The following is a 12810-nucleotide window of genomic DNA, read 5'->3' as shown; positions in this document are numbered from 1 at the left end:
ATATTCTGGTATTTGCTAGGAGCTCCTTCATATTCACTCTGATAACATCCAAATTTCAGGAATGGTCCTGTAGAAATGTGAACACTTATCTCTTTGTTTGACACATTTTCTTCCTCACTTGTGAAACACACTCTAATCATCATTGTGCCAGTGACAAGTGAAGAAATATCCAACCTAGGTTGACGTGTGATCCAGGGTGATTCAACTCAACAAGTGTTGATATACATTGTACATCATCACAGTTTGTTGTATGGTGCAATCTGTGGACTTTTATCCTCTTGTCATGGAGAGTAATGAGGCAAAGCAGCTAGGATTAGCACACACACATAGAGGACATGAGACCAGTGGAAGGAGTCCAATGAGCCCCTCCCCAAACAGGGTAACAGGTGGGTGGAGTCCAATGAGCCCCTCCCCAGAGCCCCTCCCCAAACAGGGTAACAGGTGTCTTGGGGTGGTCATCACGTGAGTGCTACTTGGCAGACAGCACCGGTCCGGAGGAAGAATTTTCTCAGCATCGAGCGTAGCTCTGGTCTCAGCTCAAATGTAATGATCTCACACATGTAGTTGTAGCAGTGAGCAGCATGAACTTTGAACTACACAAGCACAAAAAATAAAAATACAAGCAACCAGCACGTTTAATGACAGTCAGCACACATAGACATGTACATGTGGGACTGAGTGTGACAGCGCATCATTTAACCAACAAAAATTGCACGCGTGGATTTTCAAGCAGGCTTGAAAATATGCATTTTGTTTGAACTACACCAATTTGGGGTTCATTTTTTTTTTTCTGAAAGAGTTATACAGCTTCACTATTTAATTTCTAGGTAAGAAGTAAAGTTATTTGGTTATGGTCGGATTCTGATTCTTAATGAAGATGTTCTCAGATAAAATGATGTACAACTCATTAAAAGATGTCGAAGTAAACCAAGGTACAATGTAGTGATGGAGAATTTAAACTTCAGGCTTGCTATTCTTGAGAAAAAGGGCCTTTGAAGTTCAGGATGTAATAAACCATACTGTCTCTGGACACAAAGAAGGATTTAAAGACATGAGAGTGTGGGGTTTCATGGGTGGGTCCAGACCATTCGCTTCCTACTGCGGTACATACAAAAACCACAAATAGCACCAATACAGCGCAACGGTAATGGTTGACTCCAGTCAAGATTCTGAGGCTGTGTGTGTACTTACATAGGGATTAGTGATAAATCTGCACTCAATTTGTTATGTGGATTCTTGAATATATTTAAGCCGGGCCAGTCTTTGAACTCCACTGTATCCCCACACTACAGGGTCTTTAGACTTCACAATTACTGATACAAATATATTATCAGATTGTCCTGAAATGTGTTTATTACATTATATTGAAAATTATTTCATATATTACTCACTCTGTCGTCTGGCATTTTGAGGATGCGTGTGAGGACGAGGACAAGAAGAGATTTCCAGGCGTTTCTGTGACTCTCAGAGTCTAGCAATAAGAAGTATCTCAAGGCCTCCTTGACTAACCTAGATAGACAATGGTAGGAAGACTGAGATAAGAACTCCATACAGGTCACAATCACTCTCGGCAAGACAGAAACAAACCCCCTGAACAAATAGTTCATCATCATATAATCATATTTGTTTACATGTATTACATTTTAAGAGACAGATGGTCGCTGATTATGATGCTAGCTACATAATTCAACCTGGGATCCAACTCAAGGTATCTAGAATACAGCTTTTAAAGAATATTGTGCAACTGAACAGAAGTAAAACAAGTGATTGTTGTTTAGTACATGAAGTCACATGAAAGGTTAGACAAAGAAAAGCGATCCCTGGTGCAAGAGTTGCCTTTATTACCGATGGAGACAGGGGACCTTGCTCTGAAATGTGTGCTGTATTATAAACTGATTAATCACATGGCCAACACTAGATATCCTGGTATTCAGAAAAGAGCCTGCAGAATAATATTAGGCAAAAACTACACATCGTACATTACAGCTCTTGAAATCTGCAAGTTGGGCACTTTAGCTGAAAGGAGAAGACAGCTGAGTCTAGAATTTGCTTGTCGGATGGTTAAAAACCCGCTCGTATCTCACTGGCTACCTGCTAAACACCAAGGGCATTAATACACATTGCGTTCGAACACAAGGTACCAGCAATACAAATGTAAAACAAAACGGTTTCAGGACAGTGCAATTCCATATTTCATTAATCAACTGAATAATAAAGATTAGAAGTTTTTATGCATTTGTATAAGTAGCATTTCAAGTATGATGTTTTCCGGCTGTTTGTTCATCAGTCTATTTGCCTGTTGAGTTGTTTTTGATATGGTATTATTTGTAATAGAAAAATATATTGCGGATTTGAGTAAATGACCCGATATTTGGTACATATGAAGTAATAGTGAGGATTTAACTGATTTTATCAGTTTTTGAGCCATAATTTTTATGATTGTTATAGCAGAGACGGGTAGATTTCGCTTTTCCTTTTTTAATTTCAAATATTGTTTTGTTATGGCAACCGCATTTTTTTTTATATAAAGAAAAACAATGAGTGTGAATTGAGTTGATCTCTTTTTTATTTCAGATTTTGATTTGAGATATAGTTTCTTTTTTTTTTCTGATGGATGTAGTTTTTTGATATGTAGACCTAAAAGATATGTTTTATTTATGTTGAAGGATGAGCTGTCATGATGATAATAATTGTTTAAAAGAAAAGAAAGAAATATTGTTTATTTTATTGAAATTTGGCACACGTGATCAATGTGATGTGTAAGGTGTGATTTTTTTAAAATACAAAATTAATATATGTAGATGAAATAGTAATGGAATTTTTTTAATGACTAGTTGTGTAATGATATGTTGACAGTGAATTTTTCCCCTTTTTCCTCATTTCTTCTTTTTTCGGTTTTTCTTTTCTTTTTGAAAAAAGTAATCTGAGTATTGATGGGCTGGTACCCTCACTGTTCTCATTATCAGTTGTAATAGTAATAATTTTTTTTATTCAGTGTTGAGCAGTGTTGCCATGTGAACAGGATATTTCTTATCTCCTTTTTCTTTTCGTTTTTGTAAAAGCAATTTCAGAATTGATTGGGCTGGTACCCTCATAGATTGATCACTTCTTGTGATTTACCACATGTGACCACTGTAATATTTGTTCTTTTTTATGTCATGTCGCTATATCATTGTTTGTACAGAGCACCGAAATAATCTGTCTGTTTTTATAAATATGATTGTAAAACATGTGCAATTCAGCCTTTGGCTGCCAGACATGATTTTTAATAAAACCTGTTCAATCAATTCAATTCAATCAAAAGTCAATATCATGTCAAACTGAGAAACTATTTCATCTTAATCTAAGAATCTTTTTTTTTTCTGCCCTTACATAGAAGCATATTTTGCAAATTGCTTCAATGAGAACAATCTTCATTTCAACAGTGCAAGGAACTGCTTATTATGGGAGAACAAGACATTTATCATAAACACAAATTAAAGCCTACCCACAAAATTTAAATGGCCAAAATCTACTTTTGATTTCAAAGGCAATCAGTTACACTGGGTAGCACATATACCAAAAAAAACAAAAACAACAACAACAACTCACAAACAACAACAAAAAGGTTGCCACCAAACAGGTCAACTCTACATGATTTGCAAGCAAGCTCAGACCCTACGCAGTGTCTATAATTAATGTACTCTCACATTACCTGTACATAATGATGTATTAACTGAGCTATGATTACATTCAAACAGAAGTGATTTGTACTCAGTGCAGTAGGCTATCTACAATATACAATGTCATGTACCATAGCTATACCTTGCATGAGATTAATCACAAATGTATATCTTGCATTATGTATCATAGCTATAATCAAAAGGGATTTTTTATTTATTTATTTTATTTATTCAGGTTTATTTTTTAAAAAAGAAGAAAAAGAACAGGGTAGTCACGTTCAGGGCCCAAGGGCCTGCTTTTCAAGTGAGCCCTGTTACAAATAGTACATATTGCGAGTAAAAATCACATAATACAACAGCAACAAAAAAGGAAGCAAACGAACACATAGAAACAAGCAAGATGTTACATAAGTAAAAAAGATACAAAAATTAACAAATTAAAAGTAAAAACAGCAGGAGATTACCATATGCAGAAACAAAATAAATCATGTTACCAAAATGTACAAAAATAATGGCCAAAAAGTGATATGGCACCGAGTAAAAAGTACACTTTCACACTTTGTTCAGAATATTGAAATATTGCAGGTAGGTTTACACAGTGTAACGCAAACAAAAAGAAAAGAGAAGAAAAAAGTAGTCGAAACAAACATATGAAAGGTGAAAGAAAAATGTGAGAAAATAGAGATGCGTTATCATACACAGATATAGATGCAAGGATAAAAAAATTGTTTAAAAAGACTTAAGAGACTTTTGAGCTATTTCTGTCAATCGTTATCCAACTGCTAAATTCTAAATTGAAACAGTTCTCTATGTAGTAACTACATGTAAAAGGTTCAACAACAGAAGGTCTACAACACACTAACAAGCCATCCACTTCGTCTGGTGAAATTCAACAAACACTCACCCTATGAGTCTCTCCTCGATGACAGGCAAACTATCCACTCTATTCTCATCTGAATACATCTTAAAGAGCAGCCTGAAGGCACAGGCCAGACTGGACGTCTCCTGGGTAGACAGGTTGGGTTTGTTCTTCCCACGGAAACCTGACCAGACACAAGATGACATACAAAATGAACAATTACCCACAGCTTTCAAAACCAACTCTACCTCAACCTATTCTTTTTCACTTGAAATGAAAGAACATTGCTGTATAGCCTTAGTGTTTTCACATTATTGTTTTATTCAGGGACTTGCTTAAAAGCTTGTTGAAATCCTATCCCTTTAAAAATTTCTTTTCTCAATAACATTCTTTTAACAACTGAGATGTATCTGCCACTGCACAATCTTAGCTAGCCACCACCCATCATGCAAAATTCAATCATTGAATTTCAGTTCCAATGATTGTAAACTGTAATTGTTATTTCAGGCACAAAAGTCCAATTGAATAAGGTACAAATTTTGAGGCATTATGCCAACCAAGTGTGCGTAATGACTCCTTTAAAAAAAGATAAAATAAAAAAAATGTCCTTTGAACTTGCACTAAGTGAGATCATGATATTTTTTAGAACTGAGCATTCCTGGCCTTGTATATATGACTGCTTTTCTCCTCAAGTTTGAGAAGCAATCTAAACTAAAACCATGAGCACTTACTCTATACTGCTTTGCTCCACACAAACAGAGCTTGATAAATGTTGAGTTTGATTAGAGAGTGAGGCTCCCCCCCCCCCCCCCCCCCCCCAGCATGCTAACTGAGAACCCAGCACCAACCTGCTAATCTCAAGGTCTCCCTTTGCTCATTGTTGCTGTTGAACTCCTTGGCGAAGCGATGTGACTCCAGTAAGCAGTCTAGCAGCAAGAAGAGCTGTGGTGTGGACAGGTAGCGATACATACCAGGCTCCTCCCCACTCAGTGTGGACTCTGATGCTAGTGATGCCTCGTCTACAGTATTCTCCTACAAATCAGCAGAAAGCAACATTAACTATTCCTGCTGATTTTTCTGAACATTGTTATGATAACTATCCACAGCATTTGTATAGCGCCATATATCTGTTATAGAAACATTCAAAGGTGCAGACTCCTCCAAAAGAGTTTAGAATAGCAATTGAATGCCTGGTGAAAAATGTGAGTCTTGAGTGAGGCTTTGAAAGGATCCAGTTTGTCAATTTCACAGAGAAAAGATGGGAGGGAGTTCCACAGGCAAGGAGCAAGAGAGGAAAACTTCCTTTGAAAAGAACTGCTCGGGAGTCAAAAGCAGGGATGATTGGAAAACTTCACCTATACAACAATCTTTTATTCATCTCCCATCTCATTTTTTGAATCTTCCAACTCATCATTTATCCCTTCCTTTGAAAAGAACTGCATGGGAGTCAAAAGCAGGGATGATTGGAAAACTTCACCCATACTACATTCTTTTATTCATCTCCCATCTCATTTTTTCAATCTTCCAATTCCTCTTTTATCCCTTCCTTCATCTTTCATACACTCTTTCTCTTACCACTGTCACATAATCCCTATCTCTCTTTCATTTTTCCTTCCCTCAATCCTTTCTCCCTTCTTTCTTTCATCTTTTAATTTCCCCCTCCTTCCTTCCTTCCTCCTCCTTCCGTCCATCCTTCTATTCTTTGGTCTACCCTATCTTTCCATCCTTCTCTCCACCTCCTCCTCCTACCTGAGCAGCCTTGAGATTCTCTGCATCCTCATGCCTACTCGTTGCCGGGAAGAAGATGATGTTGTCGATGGTTTGAATCAGTTCCAGCTGGACGACACACTTAATCAGTAATGATGTGAAGAGCCTCTGGTCAGCTGCTGTCTCTGTCCAGGTTTAAAAATAATGCACGACAGAGGATTAGGAATCTGAATATCTAAAGCTATCAATCTTGAGTGCTAAGACTGCACTGTTCATAACTGCATGATAACTAACCACTAGTCAGAGGATATTCTGTATTGGACTTCTTTTTTTCCTTGTTCTTTACCTCCTTTGTTTCCATGGATGAGAATGTACACTATATACTTCACCGTTCTTTGTATCACATGAAAGATTCATGTTAGCTTCAAAGGGCAATACCTTAATACACAAAAGTAACACCAACATGAAAATATCAGTAAAGCTAGGAAATAATGACATCACTTGGATCAAAATACGAAACATGATAAACTGAAGCAGTTTCACTGGACATCTATTTAATGAGAAGTTTACAACATGCCCGCTCATGTGTCATGATATGTCAGGCCATTTCTCATTTTTTAAAAGGATAATACAATATTGTAATTCTCTATGGCTACAGAAAACATTTGGGAATGATATCTACTAGTACAGAAAACAGCATATACCATATAATTCTAAACTAGTTCTCAAAGGCCTTAAATCCTCCTTAAAAAGATCAATCAAACTGATTCTATTAAACACAGAAAACGTTCACATTATTAAGATGAGTAAAAACAGTGTTCGACTTACTCTGGTAGTCCAGCGTGCCTTTACTGGTCTTACTGTCAAAACTGGTGGCACTAGCAACGCTGTGTTCACTTCCGATCCTTTTCAAGTTTGACTTCCTGTCTGCTGGAGAGGAGGGTTCTGACTCCCTGGTACCAGCCCCACCATGAAGACGACTTCCATTATCCTGTCATAACATCACACATGGTATGATTAGCCCTGTGTTACTCTGTCTGGTATGTACATTAACATAGGCACATTAAAGGGTGATACACACAACAGCACAATTTCCCAATAGCTTTAATTTGTTGCAAACAATCCCTACTTCTAGCACTGAAATATGAGCTGATGTAATCTGCCCGAAAGTTTTTCTAACATGCTTAATATAAAATGTGACAAAATATTCATCTTCAGTTGTAAGACTATTTGTGACCGTGCACCACAAAACAAACAAAAAGTCACAACCCTTGATTTTACGTGACGACTCGAGAAAGGTGAAATGGGCCAACCGAGTCAATCTTGAGTTTTTCATATTTTCTGAAAGAGCTATCCTTCTACATTATTCTTTAGTTTGGGATCATAACATGAACGGCCAAGTGTGTTTTCAGCAGTTTTTCTACAACCCTTTTTGGGGGGAGAGTAGAATGATCAGGTACATTGTATGTTTTAGAGGCCCCCTTTTCAATTCTTGAAATCCTTTGCACACTCTTTACTTTCAAGTCTAATAACTTTTGAATGGATAATGCTACTGCTTTGACAGATGGTATTAATCATGGGTAGAATGTGTTAATAGAGCATGCCCAATTTCAGCTTAATCTGATAATCTCTTCATTGTTGTTGCTCCAATGGTTTACATCCTGTGTTTTGTCCCTTTCATCACACAGCTAGGCTTGGTAAAGATTAAGCACTTGAATAGACTCTGTACTTCAGAGCCTCTTTTCTCAGTTCACACTTTTCCAGAGTGTCTGCTTCCTTTCCAGTATTTAGATAGGTTAGGGGAGTCCATTTGAGTTGAGTTATACATCATTTTAAAGCTTAGAGTCCATTCTTTCAGAATCTATCCTTAACTAAAAATCAATGTCTGGTGACTTTTTGTTTGTTTTGAGGTGCAGGGCACATTTTATCTTGTACAGCCAGAGGCTTTACTATTTTCTATGTAATGCAACAAAAATGCAGTCAATTACTATAACTCACAAATTTAATCTTTAAACATCAGAATCTCCATCAAGACGGTGACAGCATGACTGGCATTGACAATGGAATTCTGCTAGATCTTTAAGTGTGCGTCAAAATTACAACAAAAATACACTGAACACAAGAAAAGCAAAACCAATCGTAAGTATTATTCTCCATACTATGATAAGTTGCTAATGCAAACAGTCCTCGCACTTAATCATTGCAAAAGGAGTAGTTATTAAAGTGCTAGAATGAATACTTCACAGATGACCTTTGACACTAAAAGATTTACCTCTATAGAGGGCGCCTCAGACCTCTCCTGCTCTGGATCAGCTTTAGATGTAAAATTCTCCATCTCCATAGACTGCAGTTCTTCTGGTTTCCATGTCAATAATCTATTACAAAGTGAAAATGAGACAAAGTGAGACAATTCTTTATCAACTCGTACCAAGTAGGTATTCACTGGTAACATGGACAGACATTATATCATTAACAAGTTGAACAGCTGCTACTGACTGACAAATTGTATTGACGTAATTATGCACCAATTATTCAGTGTTTTGGTAGCAGCCAAGATGAAATCTACAGGATATGATGCCTGACTATCAATAAGGTCATTGGTTTGAGTCCAACCTCAGTATGCATGCCTATGACTTTTTTATTTTTATTTTTTAATTAATTTTTCATGGCTACTATTAAAACACTGAATAATCAGTGTTTATTTACGTCAATGAATGGTGATTTGTCAATCAGTTGCAATAAAAACCAACTCGATGCAGGAATAATCAATTTGAATAAGTTGAACTGCATCCTTTTGTTCCTATGACAAGTGCAATATAATGACATTATTAAAACAGGGCTTTTAAAGGTGACATTACAAAGCTAAGCCTGATTTCTTTTTGGCTGGATACATACATGAAACCTTCTTTAGGTAACTAGATACACACCCCTGGGGTATGGTGCTCTTGAAGATTTCCAGCATACAGGCACAGATTCTGTCCCACAGTTCTGGCTGAAAGTCTCGTCCATTAGAGATGACTAGCTGCTCCATACAATTTGTGCCTGACCTTGCTAGCTGTTCATTGTCTGGGGGAAAAAACACAAAACAGAGCAAAAGAGATACAAAGTACAAGTTGTATTATTCTTTCACAAATATAACAAAGAAGGACCATTACATGCATCGGTGACTTCAACATTCTTGTACGTTATGAAAATACTTTTACCTGTCACATATTAGCACACTGTTAGGTTTGTTTAGTATGCTTTTGTGTCTATTTTTCACAAGATTATTCATTATTGTTTTTACAATGTGTTTTGGGATGGGAGGAGCTTTCTAGAACCATCAGGAGAATGTGAGTCAAATTATCACAAATTACTACTGACATGCCAAACCCCGGTTTGGTTTGTGCTTTCAGCCGGTCTCTCAGCTTTTCTCATTAACAATGTATTCCTGTATGGTACAGTGTGGTCAAGGTATGGCTCGCCAGGAATACATAGCTACTCTGTTGAAAAATTCCGATTTTGACTGAACTATAGTCACTTATCCAATGAGAGGAGAGATATGCCGTTTTATGATGCAGTCGATTGGAAGAAACATCATGGTAAAAACAAGAAATGCAAGCAGGAAAAAAAAATAAAGTAAAAAAAAAGAAGACATGTTATTGTGTAATGGTACTCACCATGTGTGTCTACCATGGCATTTAAAGTGTATCTTTGGTCAAAAAATATTTTTGATATGTGAAAGAGATGTATTTCAGTAATCTGTTGCACCAACAATCAGAAAAAAATGTTACATATAAATGAAGAAAAAGTATATTTTGATATAGAAAATAAGAACTAAATCAGTGAGTCTGAAAGGAAAGACTATCAACTTTCTTCTGTTCTCAGGAACCAGCAAGGGATTTAGGAACCAGCAAGAGATTAGGCAGCCTGGCTACAATAGCAAAGTTATAGTCTTCTTTTCAGACCCATTGGCTTTAGTGGCATGTTTTCTTTAAATGTATTTTTCTTTGCTAATATTGAACATTTTTTTTTTCTGATTCTTGGTGTAATAGGTTACTGAAATGTAGCTCTTACACATATCAAAAAATATTTTTCGGCCAAAGATACACTTTAATCTAAACCATAATATCAAATTTTACAGAGTTCCACCAACAATATAAACTTCATTGCAAAATTGTATCCCCCCCCCCCCCCCCCCCCCCCCCCCCCCGCATATTATGACTACTCCTGCAACGAAGGTATTTTAGGCTCAGCTCTACAAGATGCATGGGTGGAGTTGGTTTGACATATTTCAACAGTAGTTAAGTAGTAGTAGTAGTAGTAGTAGTAGTCATGATAAAAATGATGGGCAAACATACTTGAGATACATGTAGACTCGAACTAACAACCTCCTGATTGCACGACAGGCTTCAAAATCAGGAGGCCTTTGGTTGTTGGTTAGGTCCAATGCTAGTATGTATGCCTATGATTGTTATCATGGGATGGCTACTTAGTAACCCTGAATAATCAGTGTTATGTCAATAAAAGAGCAATTTGTCAATCTGTTACAATAGAAAAAGCTCTATGCAAAAAGTCATTAATTTGGATCCTGGCAGGGTTTACTACCTTGTTGAACACACCACAAGAGTTGTTATGGGGTTTATTACCTTGTTGCACACACCACAAGAGTTGTTATGGGGTTTATTACCTTGTTGCACACACAAGAGTTGTTACAGGGTTTATTACCTTGTTGCACACACCACAAGAGTTGTTATGGGGTTTATTACCTTGTTGCACACACCACAAGAGTTGTTGTAATAAGTCTTCAAGGAGTGTGTCTTTCAGGACGTCAAAGTACTGGGTGAAGACATCGACGATGGCGAAGAGGGCATGGTTGCACGTCGTCATCATCCATTCAACTTTCTGTTCAACATTCATTTGGTACAAACAAAGATTGCTCTGAATATTTGCTTTCCTGAAGTTACTGTTAAACCAGAATCATTCACAGCACAAAACTCTTGCGAATTGGAGCTGGATGCCTTATGCACGGCATGAAAATTTCATGAATTGCCACTGGCATTCAAGGTATTGTGTAGACAGAAACTTTTTTGTGCATTTTACTTTTGTGAATCTTGGTTCATCGCAAAATTCATAAAACTTAGTGCTTTTACAGTAGTTAAGTACTGATGTTAAAATCAAAATGAATAATAAAACAAAATATATCATTTTTGATAAGTCCACCTCATCAGTAAGTTTTCTCAGCCAGTACAACATTATAACATACCATGACTAAATGAATAACCAATACTGTAAAACGAGGAATGTTCGCGTGCATTTTAATTCACAATTTCAAGAGGCCCAACATTCGCGAAATTAAAATGCATGCGAAAGTTCTCGCCTACACAATATGCATTGAATGCCAGTGGCAATTTGCGAAAATTTCATGCTGTGGGAATAGCCGTCGGCTCCAATTTGCAAAATGTTCACACTACGAATATATCATGTTTTACAGTACATCAATCTTGTTTTCATTTGAGCCTTAGATATCACATTAGAATTTCTCCTTATAATACCCAAATGCAAGTCAAATGCAAAAACTTGCAAATTTTTGTTGTGGCTTTTCTGACAATGGGGTAAACACACACTGGACAGACATACTGATGGCTCGATGATCATGCTCCTCTCTCAGAGCAAATAGGGTTCAGCCAAATATCAGAATATTCTGTAATTCATATTCCATCTTGGTTATATGCATATATTCAAATTTCAACTTGCGACCTTTTATCACATGTCGTCTGTCACCTCTGCAGGTGGATGTTATCACTCAATTTGTAAGGTGTATTTAATTTCCTGGCTTACCTTTCACCTATTCGTGGTTCTTATCACTTCACTTCTGAGGACAAAATGTTCTGGCCTACCTATCACTTCATCTAGTGGTTCTTACTACTTTATTTCTGAGGACAGGAATTCCTGACTTACCTCTGCCATCTGCTCTGGGAGCTTCATGTTGTCAAAGATTCTGAAGACGATTTTGAAGAGGTCTTTCCACCAGTGCTTCTGGAAGGTGTGGCCGTAGCTTTTCATGATTTCAAACATCACTGTGAGCCCACTGTGAGAAAAATGTCCATTGTATGCAGTTAGTAAATCTATGGAGCACTTCCACACACTAAGACAGAATATGGCTTACTGGAGTAAAATATTGCGTGGAAGCAAACTATTCCAATAAGCAAAGACCGCAGGATGCTTACTGTGATCAAAATTCTGGTGGTGATTTGTAACTTTTTTTTCTTTTCTTTTTTTTAGGCTATTTGCACACAAATACAATATACCCTTTAGGAGTTGGTATTTTCTAACACTTTACACACAGTTCATCTTCTTAATGCAATCCGTTCTCTTCTCATGTGTGCTCTTCAGTTAAACCAATCAGACACCTCTCTCTCTCAAACCTCAGCATGATCTTTTGGACAAATATCATCTTCATTTTCTACAAAAGGAAATACTACACAAAGACATATTTCCCTACTAGCACTGTGATTTCATAACAGTCAATTGTGAGTGTTCGAAAATCTTGATGCTGGCATGTATGTTATTTTTCATTTGGACTGAAGAACCTTTAATCAC

General features: G+C 36.9%; 1 protein-coding gene across 1 annotated transcript in view; it reads right to left on the bottom strand.

Annotated features, from left to right (window-relative positions):
- Window positions 1-235: 235 nt before the first annotated feature.
- Window positions 236-12810, bottom strand: part of LOC139719537 (brefeldin A-inhibited guanine nucleotide-exchange protein 1-like) — a 57036-nt gene continuing 44461 nt past the window's right edge. Inside the window, exons 27-36 of the mRNA XM_071630950.1 lie at window positions 12169-12298; window positions 10977-11112; window positions 9156-9294; window positions 8501-8603; window positions 7057-7219; window positions 6271-6413; window positions 5370-5553; window positions 4567-4705; window positions 1392-1509; window positions 236-593 (exon numbers count right to left, since the gene is read on the bottom strand). Coding sequence (XP_071487051.1) covers window positions 459-593; window positions 1392-1509; window positions 4567-4705; window positions 5370-5553; window positions 6271-6413; window positions 7057-7219; window positions 8501-8603; window positions 9156-9294; window positions 10977-11112; window positions 12169-12298 — 1390 coding nt within the window. The 3' untranslated portion in view covers window positions 236-458. The remainder of the gene's footprint in view (window positions 594-1391; window positions 1510-4566; window positions 4706-5369; window positions 5554-6270; window positions 6414-7056; window positions 7220-8500; window positions 8604-9155; window positions 9295-10976; window positions 11113-12168; window positions 12299-12810) is intronic.

Source organism: Diadema antillarum, unplaced genomic scaffold, assembly GCF_040938485.1.
Source record: "Diadema antillarum isolate AM-2024a unplaced genomic scaffold, OU_Dant_1.0 scf00000111, whole genome shotgun sequence".
NCBI lineage: Eukaryota > Metazoa > Echinodermata > Echinoidea > Diadematoida > Diadematidae > Diadema > Diadema antillarum.
Note: the sequence above shows the minus strand (reverse complement) of the source record. Positions and strands in the feature narration are given on the sequence as shown.